This window comes from Varanus komodoensis, unplaced genomic scaffold, assembly GCF_004798865.1.
Source record: "Varanus komodoensis strain SLA01 unplaced genomic scaffold, ASM479886v1 scaffold28, whole genome shotgun sequence".
NCBI lineage: Eukaryota > Metazoa > Chordata > Lepidosauria > Squamata > Varanidae > Varanus > Varanus komodoensis.
The window spans coordinates 235,393-254,900 of record NW_025335727.1 but is presented as its reverse complement, the minus strand read 5'-3'; the positions used below and the strand labels follow the sequence as shown (position 1 = coordinate 254,900).

At 52.4% G+C, this 19,508-nt stretch overlaps 1 protein-coding gene across 1 annotated transcript; it reads left to right on the top strand.

The window, feature by feature from the left end:
• The first annotated feature begins 4,951 nt into the window (after positions 1–4,951).
• Positions 4,952–5,964, top strand: CAMK2N2 (calcium/calmodulin dependent protein kinase II inhibitor 2). Its single transcript, XM_044434664.1, has 2 exons — positions 4,952–5,114; positions 5,894–5,964. The coding sequence occupies exons 1-2, from the start codon at positions 4,952–4,954 to the stop codon at positions 5,962–5,964; spliced, it is 234 nt and encodes a 77-aa protein (XP_044290599.1).
• Positions 5,965–19,508: the final 13,544 nt, after the last annotated feature.

Here is a 19,508-nt window from a genome sequence, read left to right as displayed (position 1 = left end):
TGCGTGCATTGGAGCCCATGCACGCCCCCAGAAAGTAATGCTGCTGAGCACACACCGTTCTGTGGGGTGGGGGGGGGCACAGCAGGTGCAAGATTAGGGGCTGGGGATCTCAGCACCACAGCAAGTTCAAAAACATATTATGGCTGCATAAGGATTGTTTTGGCTTAGAATTAGCAAGAACTTTTCGTCCTGCATTTCTTTGCTTCTTCTGAACAAATAGGCATAGGGAAAAATTCAGTTTCAGCTGCAAGCTGCACAAAGGACGATCTACCTGATAGGGCTTCGGGGGACATTTATGAGAACAGTAGGAGCTTAAGTTCAAGAGTTTTCCTGACATCATCAAGTCCTTTCCCCCCTGCTGTGCGAGGCCTGATTCATCGCTCTGCCGCTTTTGTATCTGAAGCCTTTGATGCTTCACAAAAAGATTTCACAAAGAGCAGCCACCTGGCTTACCATCTCTGACATCAAAATGGACCCAAAATCAGAAACTCAGGGCTGTTAATTTCATTCTTGCACATGTGTCTGTACAGAAGAACAGGTGCTTACAGCTCCACTGGAGGCCAATGCCAAGGAAATGCTTTTAAGATCTTTGTGTTCCTCCCCTTTATTTTTAAAAATAATATTTGGGAGGAAATGGGGAATGCAGTAGATCTGTTTCTCTTTATTGTCACTGGAAGTGGGGGCAGAGAGGGGGGTGGAAAAACCACAAAAGGTTCATCGATGTCAAAGGTGGACAGTCCAAAAGCATTTCATGCCTTCCTGGCTCTTCATTGGAGGATCACTTTAAAAATACAATGCCCAATGCAGGACCTTTATACACATGCGCAGCGAACACCCTCTCAGCCAAAGTTTTATTACACAGTTTGCCTTGTGACATGCTGTATCTCCCTTACTTCAGGGGTGAGAAGATCTCATGCTGGCAAGGCCTGTTGTGTGTTTTGTTTTGAACTGGAGATCCACCAACTGCAGCCGGGTGCAGAAACAAGCAAGCGAGGGAGCGAGCAAACCCAAGCACCAAAGCAGAAGCCATACATAGACCTGAAGAATTTGGAGTTCTTTAGTAAGCATCACGTCCCAGAACTGAACACAGATCACAGTCCATCCACACACGAAAATCCACTCCTGATTTTCCTAATTTCAGTCATTAAATTTAAGATTGGAGAGGAGTCATTTAGTTGCTTCTACCATGTGTCCCCACCCTTTCTGGGCTGGTGCTGCAGGTGCTCTTACAAAATAGCTGGAAGGTGGACATGGGCCAGTGACAAAGCACTTGTGCTTCAGAAGTGAAGAGGTGCGACTAAAAGAAAAGCAAGGACCTGTTTTCCAAGGTGGCCCTAAGTTGACCAAGAACTGAAATATAAAGCACAGGTACAGTCTGAACTCTGGAACACAAAAGAACTCTTTTCAGTCCCCCAAAAGATGACTCTGGAGGGATACATTGTGTTTTGAGGCATTGCAGCCTCCACATTTAAAGCAGGTTGGCTGAAAACATGGGAACAAGAACTGCAGGAAGATCCAACAAAAAGAAACCTTAGGCTCCAAATGAATACTTTAAGGAATTGTGACTTCAGATGACTTACCACCTCCTTGGAAATCCCAAGCAAATTATGTGCATTTCCGTGTACTTCCATGATGCAGCCCTTGTGCTCTGCTTATATGTGGATAGAAGGGATCCGTAGACGGTTACTCTCTGCTCGGACTTTCACAAGACTTCTGACAAACACAGGAATCGAGGGATAGAAAGAAAGGTGTCCTGTGAATTGGCGACCAACTAAACCCTAGGAAACAGAGAGTGGGAATAAATGGCCAGTTCTCCCAGGCGGGGATGTAATTGCTACAAGATTCTATATTAGGAATTGGTGCTTTTCAGCTTGTCCATTAATGATCGGGACTTAGGGGTGAGGAGTCGGGCCAGTCTCCTGGTTTCTGGTGAGCTGTGGGTGGCAGTGAAGCTGGACGTTACCCCTCTGCCCCCCTTGCACCCCTGGGTCACTCTCTGACAGAGCAGCCATGGGGCCATTACACCTGGGCCCCAGCAAAGTTATATTGGAAGCACCACGCTCAGTTAACCTCCAGACTGGATTAATGTGTTGCATTATACAAGGAGCTGACCTTGGTAGCAGTTCAGAAGTTTTGACTAGCATGGTCTTCCCACTTCTGAAGGACCGACACAGTCTGCAGATGCACTACCAAGCCCAGGGCAAAGTGCTGGTGTTTGTCTTTCTAGCCCCTAATGGCGCAGGACCCAAATATTGCAGGAGCATCTCCTCCCACATGGAGCCTGTGCCTTATGATCAGTTAAGGGCTCTATCCCATGGTTCACACCTACAAGAGAGTACAGTTCTCGTCTGCAGCAGAGCAGGAGCACTCTGCAGGGGTGCCCTGGTGCTGAACGCCCTTCCAAGTGCCTGACTCTGGGTTCTTGTCAGACCCCAGTCAAAACCTTCTGTTGGCCCAAGCATTTAAAATGGGTAACGCTAGCCCATTGAAGGTTTTATGCCTCTTTATTCTAGTGCATTTTATGGTGCTGAAGAGCTGATTCCTGAAAATGATGCTCTGAAATCCACATTTTGGATGAAGACGTAGTTTATACATTTTGAAATTAAGCAGCTGATACACACATATAACGTGCTCCGTCTCTTACCCCAGGCAAACCCTCTAGCTGGAGGGGGGCGGGTCACTTTCCCCAGACAGAGGCCCCTTTCTATTCTAGGCATTCCGGAAGGATTTCCAGTGATCTCTTAAGCCTGACTTCCACTGCAGCTCAGCTCTGACCAGCTATTGGCTGGATTCAGACAACATGGAAATGAAGATTGAATGTAGATGGTCATCAAACCGTGGCTTGTTCAGAAGTAGGTTATCATGCTGTCTGAATCCAGCCATTCTAACAAGACATGGCTTATTAAACATGAACAATCTGGAGTTCACAACCCAACAAGCCCTAGGATCTTTTCATGGGTTATTTGTGGCTAACCCACCATAGATTGTTAGCACAGCTGGATTCAGACAATACACTAACCCACAGTTCAGTGATGACCTACACTCAACCCCTGCAGTCGGAACCTTGCCGTCGCCCCCTTCTCTTCCACACACACACACATATGGACAATGGACAAATGCAAGGGCTCCGGCCTCTCCGTCATTTCTGAATGTGGCACTGATCAGCAGTTCAGTGGCAGAAAGAGAAAGCAAGGCAGAGCATAGAGGAGGGAGAACAAGAGGCTGCAGGCTGGGGGGAGGGAGAAACGATGGGGAGCGGCAGGGCAGAGGGAGAAACAGCAAGGAAGGGTGAGAGAAAAGGGCAGCCACAGAGACGCAGCGAGGAAACGAGTGGGAGAGGACGGGGGAAGTGAGAGGGTGGGACCTGTCGGAGGGAGGAAAGGGAAAGATGTTTGGGTGGGCCATGGAACCACTTTTTCACTCTTTCCCAGTCTGTTTCTTTCCAGAGACACACACGTCCTCACTCATCAGGCCCCCAGGGCAGCCGTCGGGAGGCGTGCCACATCCACCATGGGGGCCATGTCTGGGGCCCCCAGTGTGCCCAGATGTCCCCCAGAAGGAGGAGATCTTCCGTGTTGGGATGTGAGCCTTGGTGCAGAGCCTCAATTTGCAGGCTTTCTTCTTCTCCTCCTCCAGGTGTGTTTTTTTTAAAAAGGAGCGGGCAGTCAGTGTGGTGGAGGGGTGCATCCATTATCAGGCATAAAAGGGTCTTAGGAGAACTTTACCCTGATTACACCTGCACCCCCACCCATGTAGTACGAATCTGCCTGAACAGCCTCGCTCCATCACCTAGGCAAACATGCCTGGCCAGAGAGACCTCTCTCCAATCAATGTGTGCGCCCGTGTGTGTGTGTCTGTGAGAGAGAGAGAGAGTGTACACAGGCACAAGAGAGTGAAATATGGCAGTACAACCAAATGGCCGGAGGCAATCCTTTTCTTTTTATTTAATAGCTTTGCATTTGGTCTTGCTCTTGAATCCTGGCATCTTGGTTATATACAATGGTATCTGAGAATCTTTATGTGCTTGGAAAGGCCTTTGGCTACATAAAATGAAGATGGCTCGGGCCTGTTTTTGGCACAAATATTTCCCAGAGCAGGCTCACCAGCATGAGCCAGTTAGAAGTGTTGTCTGGGACTCAGCAGATCTGGGTTCTTGCTCCCCAGGCAGCCATGAATTCACTGGGGATTTTATGCCATCCGCAGACTCTCAGTCTAGCCTACCTCATAGGGTTGTTGTAAGGATGGAATGGAAGGGAGGAGGCATCCATGAGCCACCTCGCGAGAGGAAAAGGGCAGGGTAGAAATGCAATGCGATCCTAATACTAATAACCACGAGGCGAATTCAGAGGTAAGGGGAAAGGCCTCTGCACATGCTCAGACGCCCCACAGCCTCTGGGACGTTCCGGAGCCGGGCCCCTTTCCCCCACAGCCCGCGCCGCGTGTTCCTCTCATGATTCAGCCGCCGTTTCGCCTCCGACGGGCGAGTCAAAAGGGCAGAGAAAGGCGGCAGGAAGGAAGCCCGGGCCGGTCGGCGGCTGCCGGCGAGGGGATCCCCGGGTCCGCGGGGCGAGGCGCGCCCGGGGCTCCGCGCCGCCGGCCCTGGGGGGGGGGCCCGCCGCCCTCGTCCTGCCCTGCCCCCCGGGCGCTGCGGCGGGACCGGGGACCGGGGGGCGGGCGGCGGGGGCGGGGGCTGCGCGGGGGGAGGGTCTTTCCGAGCAGCCGCGCGCTCGGCCCCGGATGCATGACTTCATCTTCCGCCCGGGTTCCCTTTATGATGTAGGGCTGTCCCCGGCGCTGCGCTCAGACGCTCGGCGAGGCTGCTGGACGCTGCAAGCGCTCGCCCGCCCGCCCGCCCGCCGGAGTCCCGCGCCCGCGCCCAGCCTCGCCGCCCCTCGACCGCCCCGGGGACGCCGAGCACCACGATCCCGCGCCCTCCGCCGCCCTCGCCACCATGTCCGAGATCTTGCCCTACAGCGACGACAAGGTGGCTCGCTATGGCACCGACTCGGAAGTCAGCGACCTCTCCTTCAGCTGCCGCCTGCAGGACACCAACTCCTGGGGCAACCAGGCCAAGAGGCCGCCCAAGCTGGGCCAGATCGGCCGGGCCAAGCGAGGTAAGCGCGCCCGCGCGGGGCTCTCGGCTTCGGGGCAGCGGCGCGGCGGCATCGCCCCCCGCCAGCGCCCCCGGCCCCCTCCCGGCCCCCCGCTTGGGCGCCTGGGGGGGGGGGCTTGCCCTCGCGCCCTAACACCATCAGCCCCCGCCCGGCTCCTGCCCGTAGACGGGAAGGGGAGGCGAGCAGTTCAACGGCCCCGCGAACCGGATCGCGCCCTCCTCCCCAGGACAAGAGTCAGATGGGGCTGGTTGTTTGCCCCCCACCCCGCAGGCGCCTCCCCACTTTGTCCTGCATCTGGCCGCACTGTACTTTCTAGGCGGATTGCTGCGGGGGGGAGACGGACTTGAGACCCTCTCTAAAGACCCTCCACTCCTCTTCTAGACCCATGGGCAGTTGACTCCAACTGGCCCGTTTGCCGCATCAGTCCTATTCACTCCCCCCCCCCCACTCACCCCCCTTGTCCCCCCCCCCCCAAGGGCCCCCCCCCCCACGGTCCGGCTCCTCTCGCATGCGATGCTGGCTTTTAATCACCTTAGCGAGCTGGCTCTGCGCTGCATCGGGAAAAGGCAGGGAGCCATTTTCCTGGAGTTGAATCCATGACCAGATGTTGAGCGGGGAAGAGGCAAGCAAGCCCCTCGGCAGCCCCCCCTCCCCCTGCCAGGAGCGGCGGGGCAAGGGGGCTCTGGCATGCCAAGCCCAGGCAGGGGGCAGGCGGGTGCCCGGTTCTCCCCCGCTGCCCGTTCTGACGGCGTGCTGTGTTTATTGTCGTGTCCTGGCAGTTGTGATTGAAGACGATAGAATAGACGAGGTGTTGAAGGGGATGACAGATAAGTCGCCTTCCGGGGTATAAATCAGGACAGAAGACGCCTGCACCCAGCTGCAGACTGATCCCTGAATTTTTAAGCACTTTTGGCTGTGCATGTTTGTTGGGATTGTGGACAAACAAGGAAAGCAAAGCAAGGAGATGAGGCTGCTGGCAACACCCTCCACCCCCAACGCAGACCCCAACCCGAAGAGGTAACGGATGGAGGTCACCATCTCGCCCTCCCCCGCGCCCCGCGGAGAGCCGAGGGACAACGAGACCTTGTCGCCCATCGCTGTCCTGATTAGCAATGCACGATGCCCAACCCCGGCGTTGACACTTCCACAACCCTTCTAGAAGGAGCTCCGGTTTTGTTCTGGTTTTTTTTTTTTTTGGCGGAATGGACGCTCTTGCGCTCCGGGGAGCTGTCCATTTCAGCACCGCCGCTCGACGCACCGGGCCGCCTGCATCTCGCCACGTCCCTGTGCCCGGGGAGCTGTCCGTCTCAGCACCACCCCCTGGCCGCTCGGGCTGCAGAACCGTCCCTGGCCGTCCTTTCCCGGCACCCATGCTGGGGTCCTGCCTGTTTTCCTATGTGCCAGAACCTTCTACCCCCCCCCCCACCCCATTCCCCTGCCCGGCGCACAGCAGCACCAATGGCCGTGCAGAGCCCCCCTTTCCGTCTTGGGTGACCCCACGCCACAATATGAAGGTGCTGTTCCTCTGAGAGCACTGAGCCATGGGATTGCCCACTGCTCTCTCTTTTGTTTTGTTTTTTGGGGGGGTCTCCTTTCGCAATGCACTTTACACTTTTCAGGGGTGGCTGTGCAGCTGACACACTAGACACAGAAGCACCTATACAGACACACTAATCTAACTCTAACAGGTCCGTCGTATTTGCAGCCACGGCTTCTGCATTTCAAACTGACAAGCACTCCATAATACGCAGTAGCCCCCCTCTCCCTCCAACCAACCCTTAAACCCCATCAGTTTGGAAAATACCAGCAGTTTGGAAGCAAACCCAAAGCCAGCAGTGCTGAGTGGAAGACAGAGAGGTTCTGACGTGGATGGACTCTAATAACAATAATAGTACTAAAAGACAGTGATGGTTTTGCTGTCAAGAGACATTTTTGCTCCATCTTTTTTGCATGAGCTTCCTGGTCTTGGTGCCACGTCTTGGTGCCACGAGTCATCCCACTATGGCGCGCTTCTTTTTAACAGAACTCCTCATATTTGTATTTTTATATCTGAATATTTGTTAACAACAATCTGCTAATGTCTAATGTCAAAACGTTGCATCGAAAGATTGTTTGTATTTTTTCCCCATAAAAGAAAGTCAGACAAGGTTTTTGGTAAGACAGATTTCCCACTGGAAGGCAGAGATATTGGAATAGTTGGCTCTCTTACTTATATATCAGTATTGGACAGGACTTCTTGAATGTGTTTCAGGTTTTGCACACATCATTGTTAATAAGAAATGTATTTAAAGAGTCTTATACTGTGATCAATGGCTTTGTTGATGGACTTTGTAGGAACTTGATGAATTTAGGAAAAAAACCTATTGCACTGTTTATGAATGTGTTCAGATAACTTGCTGGTTATTTGATGCCTCTTTCTTAGGAGGGGATGTTCAGAGTTGTTTTTAATTTTGTACTTTAATTTATTTTTTTTAAGAAGCTAATTCTTGTCAGTTGTGCATGAAAAACCATCATCTTTTCAATAATATACAATGACATTTTATGAAGACAAGCAAAAAAAAATATTGTCATGACATTCTAAGGATGACCCATTGTAAATTTTAATGCCATTTTTCACTGTACTGGTGAACAAACTCAAATGAATAAATACATACATGTACTGAAATGGGAGCAGCCGGTTCTGGGTATCTTCCTTGTTAATGATCAAGTGCAAGACCTAGAATCAAAACCACAGTGCCTGCCACTGCAACTTGGCCACTGGACTCTGAGTCATGGACAGAAGTGGCTGGGAGACGACTTTAAAAGCATTTGCTTGGCACAGCCCTGCCAAGAACTATGCTGAGCCATGGTCCTTGAGACAGGTACCACCTCTCACCTTTTCTCTCCCAGGGCAAGATGCCTAGGAAGCAGGCAGAGGGATCCAGACTTTAAGGCAGATATTCTAGCAATGGAAGCCTCAATCTCTGCAGTTGCCTGATTGGGGAGGCAAGAGCGAAATGACCTAGTTTTGCTTGATAGACAGAAATAGAAATTCAAGCAGCAGAGCAGCTTGTTGGATGTTAAATATTTTAGCAGAGCCTCTCGAAGGAGCTGCCCTTTTTGCCTTTGAGAGGAGGAGAGGGCTCTGTGGAGGGAAGCAACAGTGCAGAAACCTGGAAATCTGCACCTCGGGGCACCTGCATTGTGCAGGACTGGATGCCAGGCAGGATTGCTGCATTTTGTCTAGTCTCAGTTGAGGTGACAGGCTGATAGCAGCAGCACAGAAAGGGTGGCCCAGGGAGAGATGGTGGTGGCTATCAGCAAATCCACTGCTGGAAAAGCTCGCGCCTGGGGACCAGTAGCGAAGTTCCTGGGTCCAGTCCAAGCAGGAGGCCTTGGAAATGTCCTTCAGACCCTTGGGAAACGTTTGCAGTGAGGGAGGACTCGAAGGAGGGGTGCGAGTTTGGTTCTCCTGCTTCTCACCCTGGAATGGCTCTGGTCTTCCCTTTGAAGCGTCCGTTTCATTTCTCCAGTGGAATGCTGCTCGTGTGCTCACGCTGTTTGCCGCCAAAGGCTCTCCTTGCACCTTGGCCAGTGGGTCCCCGCCATTGCCGCTAAGAACACACCACAACAAACTACGAAGACCTAGGGACGTGCAGCCATGGAGCAAAAGTACTGAGAGTGACCACATGCGTGTGCGTGTACACACACACACACACACACACACACACACACACTGACATGCAAAGAAGATGGTGTGAACAATTCGGCAAACCGTGCGTGTTCTGGGAGGCAGCAGCTTCATGCACAGATGCTGTGTCACCAAAACGGATACTCAGAGCAACAGAGACTCATAAAGGACAATTTGTCCACACAGAGAGGTGTGCAAATATCCCTACAGTCCTACACGTACCGCCACGTGCACCGGAGGGGCAAGTGTACACAGCCAAGTACCCTGGAAGAATCACAAACACCACACCTTTTAAACTGTTTCTAAGCCCTCCCACCCCTGCAATTCCAAAAGGGTATCGTGTGTGTGTGGGGGGGGGAGGGGGTAGTGAAGGGCTGATTCCCTGAAAGGGGACTTTTGGGGGGCACCCTGGGGGGGTGTGGGGGGGGGTTCTTGCTGATCGCTCAGGGAGGGATGCCTCGTCGTGTCCTTTGCCTCCTCCGTCAGCAACTTCGCCACCTTGCAGTCTCCGATGACACCGCGCCTCAAGCTCCACTCAGCCCCACCTGGCTCTGCATAAGAAGGCCCTTTGCAATCAGAAACTTTTTATTCACAGGCTAATTCCCCCTCCTGAACAGCAACACTTAATTAATCCTATCACCTGACGCACGCACGAGATCCCCAGACAGCCACCACTGCCGCCTTCGCCTTCCTGTAGGCAAGTCATCCGCCTGGCAGGAGTGACTCAAGCGAGCGCCACCAGCAGCACAAGATGCCTGCCACGCTCAGGACCCCGCTTACGTCTGTGCGTGGTTCATCACTGGCAGGCAGAACTTGCCACCCCGAGGAGCAGTGACGGAGCAGCTGGCTGGGAGCTGGTCCACTGTGGCACAATGTGGACTGGGAGGCAGACGCTCCCTTTCTGCGCCCACAGGCACAACCTGGACAGGGGTTCCTCCAACGCAGCGTCATGCTCTAAAACGAGGGTGGGAACCCGTTCTTCTGTGGCAGGTCGCCGTTCCTCAGGTCAGCTGGCGTGCCATCAGCTTCCCCCTTAAAATCAAGCACCAGTGAGAAATGGGCCACAGATCAACCAAGGGTGGGGCTGAAGCCAGCAGTGGAGGGGCCGTTGCTCACCTTTTCTCCACCTCGCCGTGGAGGTGCCAGGTGCTCAGGCCCATAGGACCAGCCCCCACCCCAGCTGCCTAGGCTAATTTACATAGGCTTTAAAACCTACGGTTATAAAGGGCTTCGTCTCCTGAAATGTCTATTTGTGCAAAAGACATCTATGGACAGGGCAGCTGATTTCAGGGGGAGACTCAAGAAGAGAGACTTGGAGTGTGGCACCCACTGAAGCACATATGGGTAAAAAGCCAGCTGCTCCGGGGGGGGGGGGTGTAGCCCCATTTTCCCAGATGGCACCCATGGATGGGGGGGTGTATTCAGATATCTCCCCCAAACACTGCCTCTGTTCTCCCCCTTTCCTGCCCAGTGGGCTGTCAGAATCCTGAGCAACTGCTTGCAGAAAGCTTTCAAAATTATGTAGATATCCATCCATCCTGATCTAAAACCTAGAACTATGCAATAGGCAGCTTGATGGCCAATGAAGCAATACAGCAATCTGCCTTTTTCCTTCCATAATTTTTCTTTCATAGTGAAGTTTAATGTGTGTTCTTTCAATTACAGTAGAACTTGCCCTGTGTTCCAAAAGTCCATTGGCTCCTGTATATTTTTTATGAATGGGATTCGGCTTTCAGGTAAGTGTATGTAAGCTGCAAACCTACATGCATTTACCTGGAAACAAGCCTAATAGAGTTTCATAATGTTTACTTCTGGGTGGGCAGGTATAGAATTGCAAGGTTCACTGAATGCCAGTGGACACACCACCAAGAAATTCTGAAAGGTCAGTCCTCACCATTAGCTGCTAGCTGCCTTAGCTCAATGGATCCAGCCGGAGTCAGGCAACAGACAACAACACTCCAGGGGCAGCCCAGGATAAGGCCCTGCTAGATGGCTCCCTCTGCTCCACATACGGAAACTTCCGGATTTCTACACTGGCAGCACCACCACCTCCTTTGCAGCACCTGAGCGTGGCCGGCCGGTTTTCGGGCAAGGCTGGAGACACAATGGGCTTAATCCTGCAGCGCAAATCATTAGACACCCCTTTCTGAGGAAACTAAATAAATTGCTTCAGTGCAGATCGTTTCCAGAGGTTCCGTTTCCAGGTTCCGTTTCCAAATTCACCTGCATTTGGATGACAGCCTTGTAAAACAAGCGGCATGTTTATCCCCATGTGAATGTGCCCTGTGACCTCCTCTTGCCCGGTGGTGGCCTCCAGGTCCATCGGAAAGCTGCACTCAGTGCATGATTGGGACATGCCGCCAGTTGTAGGCATGTCTCTGTTTAAACATGCGCAGGACGTGTTGGCACCAGTCTGTGGCCACACCTTTACGCATGCGGCCCGTGGACCAGAGGGAACCCGCAGTTTGGAAGGCATTGCACAAATCTGAGCAAACACAAAGGAAAGTGAGGTGAGCAGAACGTCAGCGAAAGCTCCCTTGACTGCTAGAACTGAGATGGGCAGGTTTGCTGGGTGAATCTTAAAATCAAGCACCAAAGAGAAATAGGAAGCCTTGCGCATTAATCGGGAGTCTATGGAAGGTCCTGCAGGGCTGGCCACAGCAGCAGATGCACAAGGGTGGCGGCAGCCATCCTCCTGAGCCCTGAGCCATTCCCATCCCCTGGAAGGCACAAGCCCCATGGCTTGCCATGTGCTGCTGAACTAGCCACCTGCCAAGTGGGCATGGGCAGGTGGCATCGCGCCCACTGCCAGTCCAGTTGGCCTCTGTCAGGGGCAAGGAGAAGAGGAGCCTGCCCTTAATCTCTGGGAGCAAAAGTCTTGGTCCTGCTACCTTTCCGGTTTTAGATCGAGGGCACAGATCCTGTAAGCCAGGGCTGGCTAACACATAGGCCTCCATGTGTTCTGGGCTAGTGCAGAATTTTATCTGTATATTTATAACTTGCATTTTTCCCTCCAAGGTGCCCAAGGCAGTTCAAGTGATCCTCCCCTCCACCTTATCCCCACAACAGCCCTGTGAGGTCGCTGAGGCTGAGAGTCTGTGACTGGCCCAAAGAGAGCTCCAAGCCTGAGCAGGGATTAGAACCTGGGTCTCCCCAGTACTAATCTAACCACTCTGGCAACTTCCATTGCTCCGGACAACAGGGCCACTGGAGCAGGCTGATCGGAACCGCAGATGAACACGGGTGGCATACACAAGCCGCTCAGTGTATCGGGGGGAGCCATTTTGTGTAGGGCTTTCCCCTTCTCCTCCTGGATCTTGAATGGCAGAATGATCTACTCTAGAAAATTTGTAGTAGAAGGCAGAACTGGCAGAGGTGTGAGGCTGCCAGTATATGCAAACTAATTTTCTAGTCCTAATGACCACTGCACAGGTAAAGGTAAACATACCCAGGCAATTCCTGTTTGATGCTTAGCAGCAAAGCATTTTAACCTTGGGGATCTTGGGGCAGGGGTGGGCAGCTTGATTAAAATGTTGGCCCAGTGCGCAGCTGCTGTGAAGAAGGCAAACTGCATGCTGGGAATCATTAGGAATGGAATAGGAAATAGAACTGCCAAAATCTTCCTTCCCTTATACAAATCTCTGGTGCAACTACACTTGGAATAGTCTGTTCAGTTCTGGTCTCCATGCATGAAAAAGGGTATTATTCAGTTGGAAAAAATGCAGAGAAGGACAGCAAAAATGATCAGGGGGCTGGAGCACCTCCCCTAGGAGGACAGCTTTGACAACCGGGACTGTTCAGCTTAGAGAAAAGGCAAGTAAGGGTAGGCAGGTGACTAAAATAATGCAGGAAAGTGGAGAGGGAGACTTTTTTCTCCTTCTCCCATAACGCTTGAACTTGGGGTCATCCCATGAAGCTGACTGGTGGGCGGTTTAGGACAGATTAAATGAAATACTTTTTCATGCACAGTGTTTACTTAAACTACGGCGTTTGTTGCCACAGGAAGTGGCGATGGCCACCAATTTGGCCGGTTTTGAAAGGGGACTGGACAGATTCATGGGGGAGGCTACCCGTGGCTACTAGCCTTGCTGGCCATGTGCTCCCTCCTTCACCAGAGGCGGCCTGTCTGCACACACCAGCGGCTGAGGAGCTGGGCAGCTGGAGGTCTTGCACCTGCCTGAGCAATCCTGTGGGCAGCTGGTTTGCCACCATGTGCACGGACTGCTGGACTAGGTGGACCTCTGGTCAGATTCAGCCTGGCTTTGCTGGGTTCATTCCCAATGGAGCGTTGCCTGTCCAGACACCGCCAGCCCCATTCTCTCACTCACCCAAAGGAGAAGCATGAGCATAGCTTCTCGTCCAGGCTTGGCACACCTTCGAACAATGGAGGTTCTCTTTTAAGGTATGAAATGGGTGAGCAACTTAAGATTGTCCAGAAATCACTGCACTGCAGCTCTCTTCAGCTCTAACCAGCGGGGCTGGTGGCAAAGGCTGGTCTGGTTGGGCACTTGCCAAGGGCCCACAGTTCAGCAGAAGCCAAGTGGCGAAACTCCACAAGAATTGCCTCTCTTCTTCATCATGGCAACCTGCCTCTTGCTCTGGGCCTAGAGGAGGTGGTGATGCCATGGACAACCAAGCAAGGGATGGGAAAAGAGCAAGGTGAGAATGGGAGAGAAGGTAAGACTCCCGGACGGTGTCTGCTGAAGGGCCGTCAAACACCTGGAACTGGCCGTCAGACCAGCATAGCCAAGGATAAGGGCTGGTGGAAGGCGCTGTCTAAGACCAGATGGCCAAGGAGGCCCCTTCTGACTTGCTCAGTTTCTATGTTTCTATCCCACTGCTGTATTGCTCTGAAATCTGGAGTCCTGCAAGTTGCCCAGCCAGGGTATAAATCACTTGGCTTTTCTAAAAGTTGTCCTGTACATACTGTGACCAACTCTCCCTGCTTCCTAGGGCTAGTAAACAAACACATCTTGTATTAAAGAATGTTAAAGTAGGGGCTACATAAACATTGAGCCATTTCCCCCCAAATCTATTTTGATTCACATCACAGGGCCTGGTTTTGAAGGATGCACATGCACCTTGTAGCTGGAGGGGCAAGAAAGGCTCGCATGAAGAAATACTTCTGGTGCTTTACTCCCAGGTAACTCCAAAGTAATGTCTGCATGGTGGCTGGAATAGGATAGAGCAAGAAGGCATCAGTCAGGAGGTGAGGGGAAGCATAGTCCCTCGTCTCTAGGCAGAAATAAGCACCGCTGTCGCCCCAGGAAAACCGGGTAGAGCTGACCACCGCTAGCGGCCAGCACTGGCCGCAACTGTCCCAATTTTCCCTGGGACAGGAATTGGAGGTGGGAGGATCTGCCCCGCAGGTTGTCCTTCCAGCTGCATCTCTCACACTCCTCACCCTGGGAGCTGGGATACTTCCTTCACGACTCAGTGCCTTTCTAGAACAGCCTCTGCCAACTCGGGAAAGCAAGGCGGCATGTCAAAGCAGGGCGAAGAGGAAAGGTAGGCATGAGGATTCTGCTCCTCCGATGGGAAGAGGGATGGCGCAAGCCAGAAGGAAGCCAACGCCAGGCGAGGAGCGAGTGCGGTGCTGCTGTCTCCAAGCGACACACACGCACCGTCCTGTCCAACCCTGCTAAACAGATCGCTGCTCAGGACTGCCGTTGCACAAACAAGCACGAATGGATGCTATCGATCCAGCCACGGCTTCCTTCCGGCAGTTTCCATGGAAGATCCTGAATGTTTGCCTGGGTTCCCTGCTGAGCTTGCTTGAGTAATGAAGCCTAGACTGTGTTTCACACAAAGCCATCGGGGAGGTGGGGAGAGAGAGTCAGTCACCCCCCCCTTCCTTGCATCACCTCCTCCAAAAGGTTTCGGCAAACAAGTAAAAGAGGAAGAGGAGTGCCAGCTGCCGTTCAGGGGTTAACAACAAAGAAAGTTTCTCCCCAGGGATGAAAAATATCCCCAGCACAAGCCTCCCCTTTGTGGGTCTCCAACACTCTGCTTCAGCTGCTTCCGCAGGCCTGGCTTGGTGCTCACCACCCATTGCTGGAATGTGTTTCATGGCTGGGGTTCAGCCATGGGTGATACAAAGTGAGAATAGTGAGAAATGCAGCTCTGGGCATGTGCAAAGTACAAAATCCCTCACCATGGAGTATAACTATTGTTAGCCCAAAGAAACTGCATGGCTGGGCCAAGCTTGGCATTTGCTGTCTCAGACAAAAATGGAGTCCCCATCCAACTATGGCAAAGTGTTATGAACCTCCAAAAAGGAAGATGAAAGAGGGCACAGACTGGCATTAAAATGATAACAATTTAAATAGAAATATAGGACATCTCACCACAGAGCTGTGACCAGATGACCTCATGGTGGGCATGTCGTGAGTGGAGCTGGCTGGAGCCGGGGGTCAGACTAGATGACCCAGGAGACCCCTTCTGACTCACTCAGTTTCTAAGTTTCTATTGTGGAGGATCAACTTCAAGGAACTTCACCCCTTCCTTCAGATGGTCATTTATCTTTAAACTGGACTCAGCCCTTCTACTGGAGGCCACCTTCAAAATAGGAGGCAGTTCTTCAAAGAGAGGACTGTAAAAGGGAACACCTTAGTACCCCTAAGTCAGCCAAGCATGAAGTGGAAAATCCTACAATCACCTCTCCCCATCCCTGGTTGGAAAAACACAACACTGAAGCTGCAGAGATAAAGGTAGACGCTGCATAATTAGGAAGGGAATCAAACACAAGTCTGTGGCATGATCACACTTGGAACACGGTGAACAGTTTTGGTCACTAAAACTGGATATTGGAAAGTTGGAAAAGAGGCAGAAAAGAGCATAAAATGAGGTGGAGGGAGGGTTACAACAGCTGGGATTGGTCTGGGAAAAGAGTGAGTAAAGGGAAGCATAATAGAGGTGTACAGAATTATGCCAGGGGTAGAGAGAGTGGATAGGGAAATATCTAAGCACCAGGCCAGGCCCCATGAAGCTGAAGAATGGAATTGAAGCAAGCCCTTCTTTGCTCAGCACATTGACTAAAGAAATCACGACCGCGAGATTTACTGATGGCCTCCAATTTGGATGGCTTTAAAAAGTTAGTGGATGTGGCTTATGGAATACAAGACACTTCATTTAATTTAAGGACATTTAATATCTACAGGATTAAAGGCACCAGCTCCTGGGAAACACAAGTATGTGGGTTTTGATGCTCATGGAGGCTTGCAAGTTTTCCATGGGCAGCCGCTCGGCCATCATGTGAATGGAATGCTAGACCAGATGGATCCATGCTCTGATCCGGCTCCTCCTCCAGTCCGACACTCTTTCGTGGCATTCAGAATCTTCTGCCAGAGGCAGCTGCCTCGCTCTGCCTTATAGCAGAACTGGCCCTGCAGATCTGGGAGCAAGAGCAAAAGCTTTGCACGTGCCAAGACCGAACCCTGGCCTCTGCAGTCAGGGCTGGGGAAAGGACACGTGCCTGAGATCCTAGAGAGGCGGGGGGGGGGGCAGCTTTGTGACAGTCAGGCTCCTTATCTGCTGCAGCTTTTATTCCGAGCTTTTCTAGAAGCTATCTATGGCGTGCTCTGGTGGCAAACCTAGCTGAGGGGTTAACTTCGGCACCATGGACAACTCCCCTGAAGCTCAGAATAAAAGCACTTTCCATCGCGCCTGTAATTTCCATCCCAAACTCTTTCTGCAAAGAGCAAACGAGCACATCAAAGTTAGTCTGGCTTATTTCATGGTGCTACAGGTGGGGATTATCCTTTACCACCAGCAAAAGAGCACAAGGTACAGGGGTTTAGGAGAACCAAGTTCCTTGTAAACCGAGAGCCCATAAAGAGCCCTGTAAAAGCCGGAAGAGTCCCACCATGGGATCCTTTTAACTGAGGCGTGAATCAAGAGGGCTTCCGCTCCTACAGTGCCCCACACCCATCAGTGGGGAAGCTGGGAGCAACCCACAGCACCCATGTTAACAGGCAGCGGTGAATCTTGACTGCACTGCCTCTTACGTCAGTCCCTTTTCTCAAGAGTTGTGCAACACACCCTTGCCAAGTTTTGGAATAACTCTGTGTTATTTGAGAAACCCAGGCTGGCAAGCCTCTTGCAGCTCCTGGGCCAAATCAAGAGTTTCAGAGACTCCCCTGGGGGCCACATCCCATTGCCGCTGGGGCCAGAGGCAAACGGGGTGCAGCCAAAGAACAAGCAACGGCAGACGACGGTTGCGGTTTAATGCTCTGGCCGGCAGGACCCAGGAAAAGGCACTGTGAGGTTTGAGGAGGGCTCAGGGGAGCTGCCCAGACACCGGGGAGACACGGGCATGGCCACCGTGTGATCCCTGGAGCGCTGGATTGGGACGTGGGGGCAGCTCTGGCCCCAAGCCAGATGCTCCGCACCCCGGGCTTAAAAACCCTTCAACGAGTCTGTACAGCTCCCCCTCCCCCAGTCTCCCCTTCCCCACCTCCAGCTGCATGGGGTGGGGGCAGGTTCAGGGTTCACTCAGAAGCATGCGGGAATTCCTGGCACACTGGAACGCCCTTCCATAGATCGTCCTGCCCCACCAGCCTCGCCCAGAGTGCCGCTTCCCCTCGTTTTGCCACAATTCTACCTGCGACTCTCTCCCTGGACATCAGCATGAAGGTTCAGGGGGCCCTCCTTGCAGGCCTCCCCCTTCCACAGAGTCCTCAGCACCCTGCCCCGCCTGGAAGCAACGGCATCACCGGCCTGTCCTGCTCCATTCCTCCCCACTGCGTTTCCTGCCCTTCTTCCTCTCTGCCACAGCTTCCCCAGCCCAGATGGCGGGGACTGCAGCACCTGCTCCCTGGCAGTGCCCTGGGGTGGGGTGGGGTGGGCAGAGGCCGCGTCTCGTGCAGGATGCAGCAGCCGGCACACTTAGCAGAACAATCCGGCTGTGCACACTTCACCCCCATGTGAAAAGAGCCCCACTGGCTGCCTATTCACTGCTGAGAAGAATCCAGGGCTTTGAGACTCACGCATGAGGTTCAGAGCAGCTTGGCCTGAGGCGAAGGGGCTCCAGGTAGACCAGTCCACTCACTGAGGTCATGAGCAGCAAGATGCATCTCTGGCAAATGGAAGGGGGGCCTCCTTTGTGGTGGCCCTGAATTGGTGTGTGAGCTCCCCTTACAGTTGCAACTAGCACCTAAGGGGAGGTGCTTTGCTACTTCATGAAAACATCCCTATTCATCCAGTCATTCCTAGATGCTACGTAAGTTTTAGTGCCAGCTAACTGGATTCTGGATATTGTGTTGTGTTTTTATTGCTTTCTTGTCTTGGTCTTATCTTGCAATGCCTCCTCTTTGTTTTCTTTTATGATTTATTTATTTATTATGTTTATATCCCACCTTTTTTCCTTCAAAGGAACTCAAGGTAGCTTACATAATTCTCCTCCTCCTCTCAATTTTATCCTCCGAACAACAGCCCTGTTGTTGGGCTGAGAGTCTGTGACAGGCCCAAAGTCGCCCAGTTGGCTCCATGGCTGAGCGGGGACTTGAACCCAGATCGTCTGAGTCCCAGTCCCATGCTCTTAACCACAACACCACAGTGGCTCTTTATAATGAACAGTGGCACAGAAGTTATATGTTAAAAATCAGCCTTGCAGGGTATGGATTATTTATTTATTCACATATTTATAGGCCGCTGTAACTGCCAAAAGGCCTTCCTAGGTGGCTTACAACATATTAAACATATATCTACATAACAACATGTGAAAACCTATTAAAACACTTAAAGGTTAAAAACATCAATACAATAACAATATAAAAAGGCCACAGTATTCATAAGGGCTAAGTATTAATTTTAAAAAAGGATGATGGGCACTGTAGTCTGAAGGAAGGATGCTCTGCTGCTTCTACTGCATCTAGGGTCCTGATTCAAGGAGCTGCTTCTCATTGTCACTTGAGGGCCGCAGACAGACAGTGTTAAAAAGTAGCCACACCAGCAGCAAGGGCAGTCCAGCTCCATGCCCACCTTGCCTAGCACTGGCAGTGGCTACCATAGAAACAGAGCGAGCCAGAAGGGGTCTCCCGGGCCATCTAGTCTGACCCCCGGCTCCAGCCGGCTCCGCTCACGACATGCCCACCATGCGCACGCCCAGCCTATCTTCGAACACCCTCCCCGATGGGGCCTCAACCACCTCCAGGGACTCTGGCCAAGAAGGGGCTTTGCTGATGCACCTCAGTGTCAAGGTGTTCAGTGGCAAACTGCCCTTGGCCCACAAAGCCCATCTGGCCATCATCAGTTGTGATGATGACTAGGCAGGGACTAGCCTTGGGTGCTGCTTCTTGAGCGTGTAAGAAACCCACAGTGCCAAGGAGGGGTGTGTGAGGAGCTGACAGGAAGTGGAAATCTGACTGATCCTCCTGATTCGCTTCCCCGCCTGCTGTTTCCGGATCATTCGGTACAGAAGTCTCTTTCGCCTCTAAGGTGAGGATGGGAAGAGTTTGACTGGGGAAGGGAAACGGCATCTTCTCCAAAGGGCGATGCATGGGAGCAACGCGAGGGTCACCTCAAACTCCTGGAGCTGGACCCACTTCCCAAGCGGTAGGTTGCAACATCTGGGACCACTGAGCTCAGGAAAATGGTACGTGAGAGGAGCCATGATGGAGACACTCCAATGACGCATCACCTAGAACAGCCTTTGCCACCAGTTTGGAGGGGTTTAAAGAAATTGGGCACATTCTCGGAGGAGAAGGCCATCCATGCCTCCTAGC

Bases quoted from the DNA above. Each gene is read 5' to 3' on its own strand.
- CAMK2N2 (XM_044434664.1), top strand. From the start codon at position 4,952: ATGTCCGAGATCTTGCCCTACAGCGACGACAAGGTGGCTCGCTATGGC. The intron at 5,115-5,893 runs GTAAGCGCGCCC...GTGTCCTGGCAG, and splicing joins GATCGGCCGGGCCAAGCGAG to TTGTGATTGAAGACGATAGA.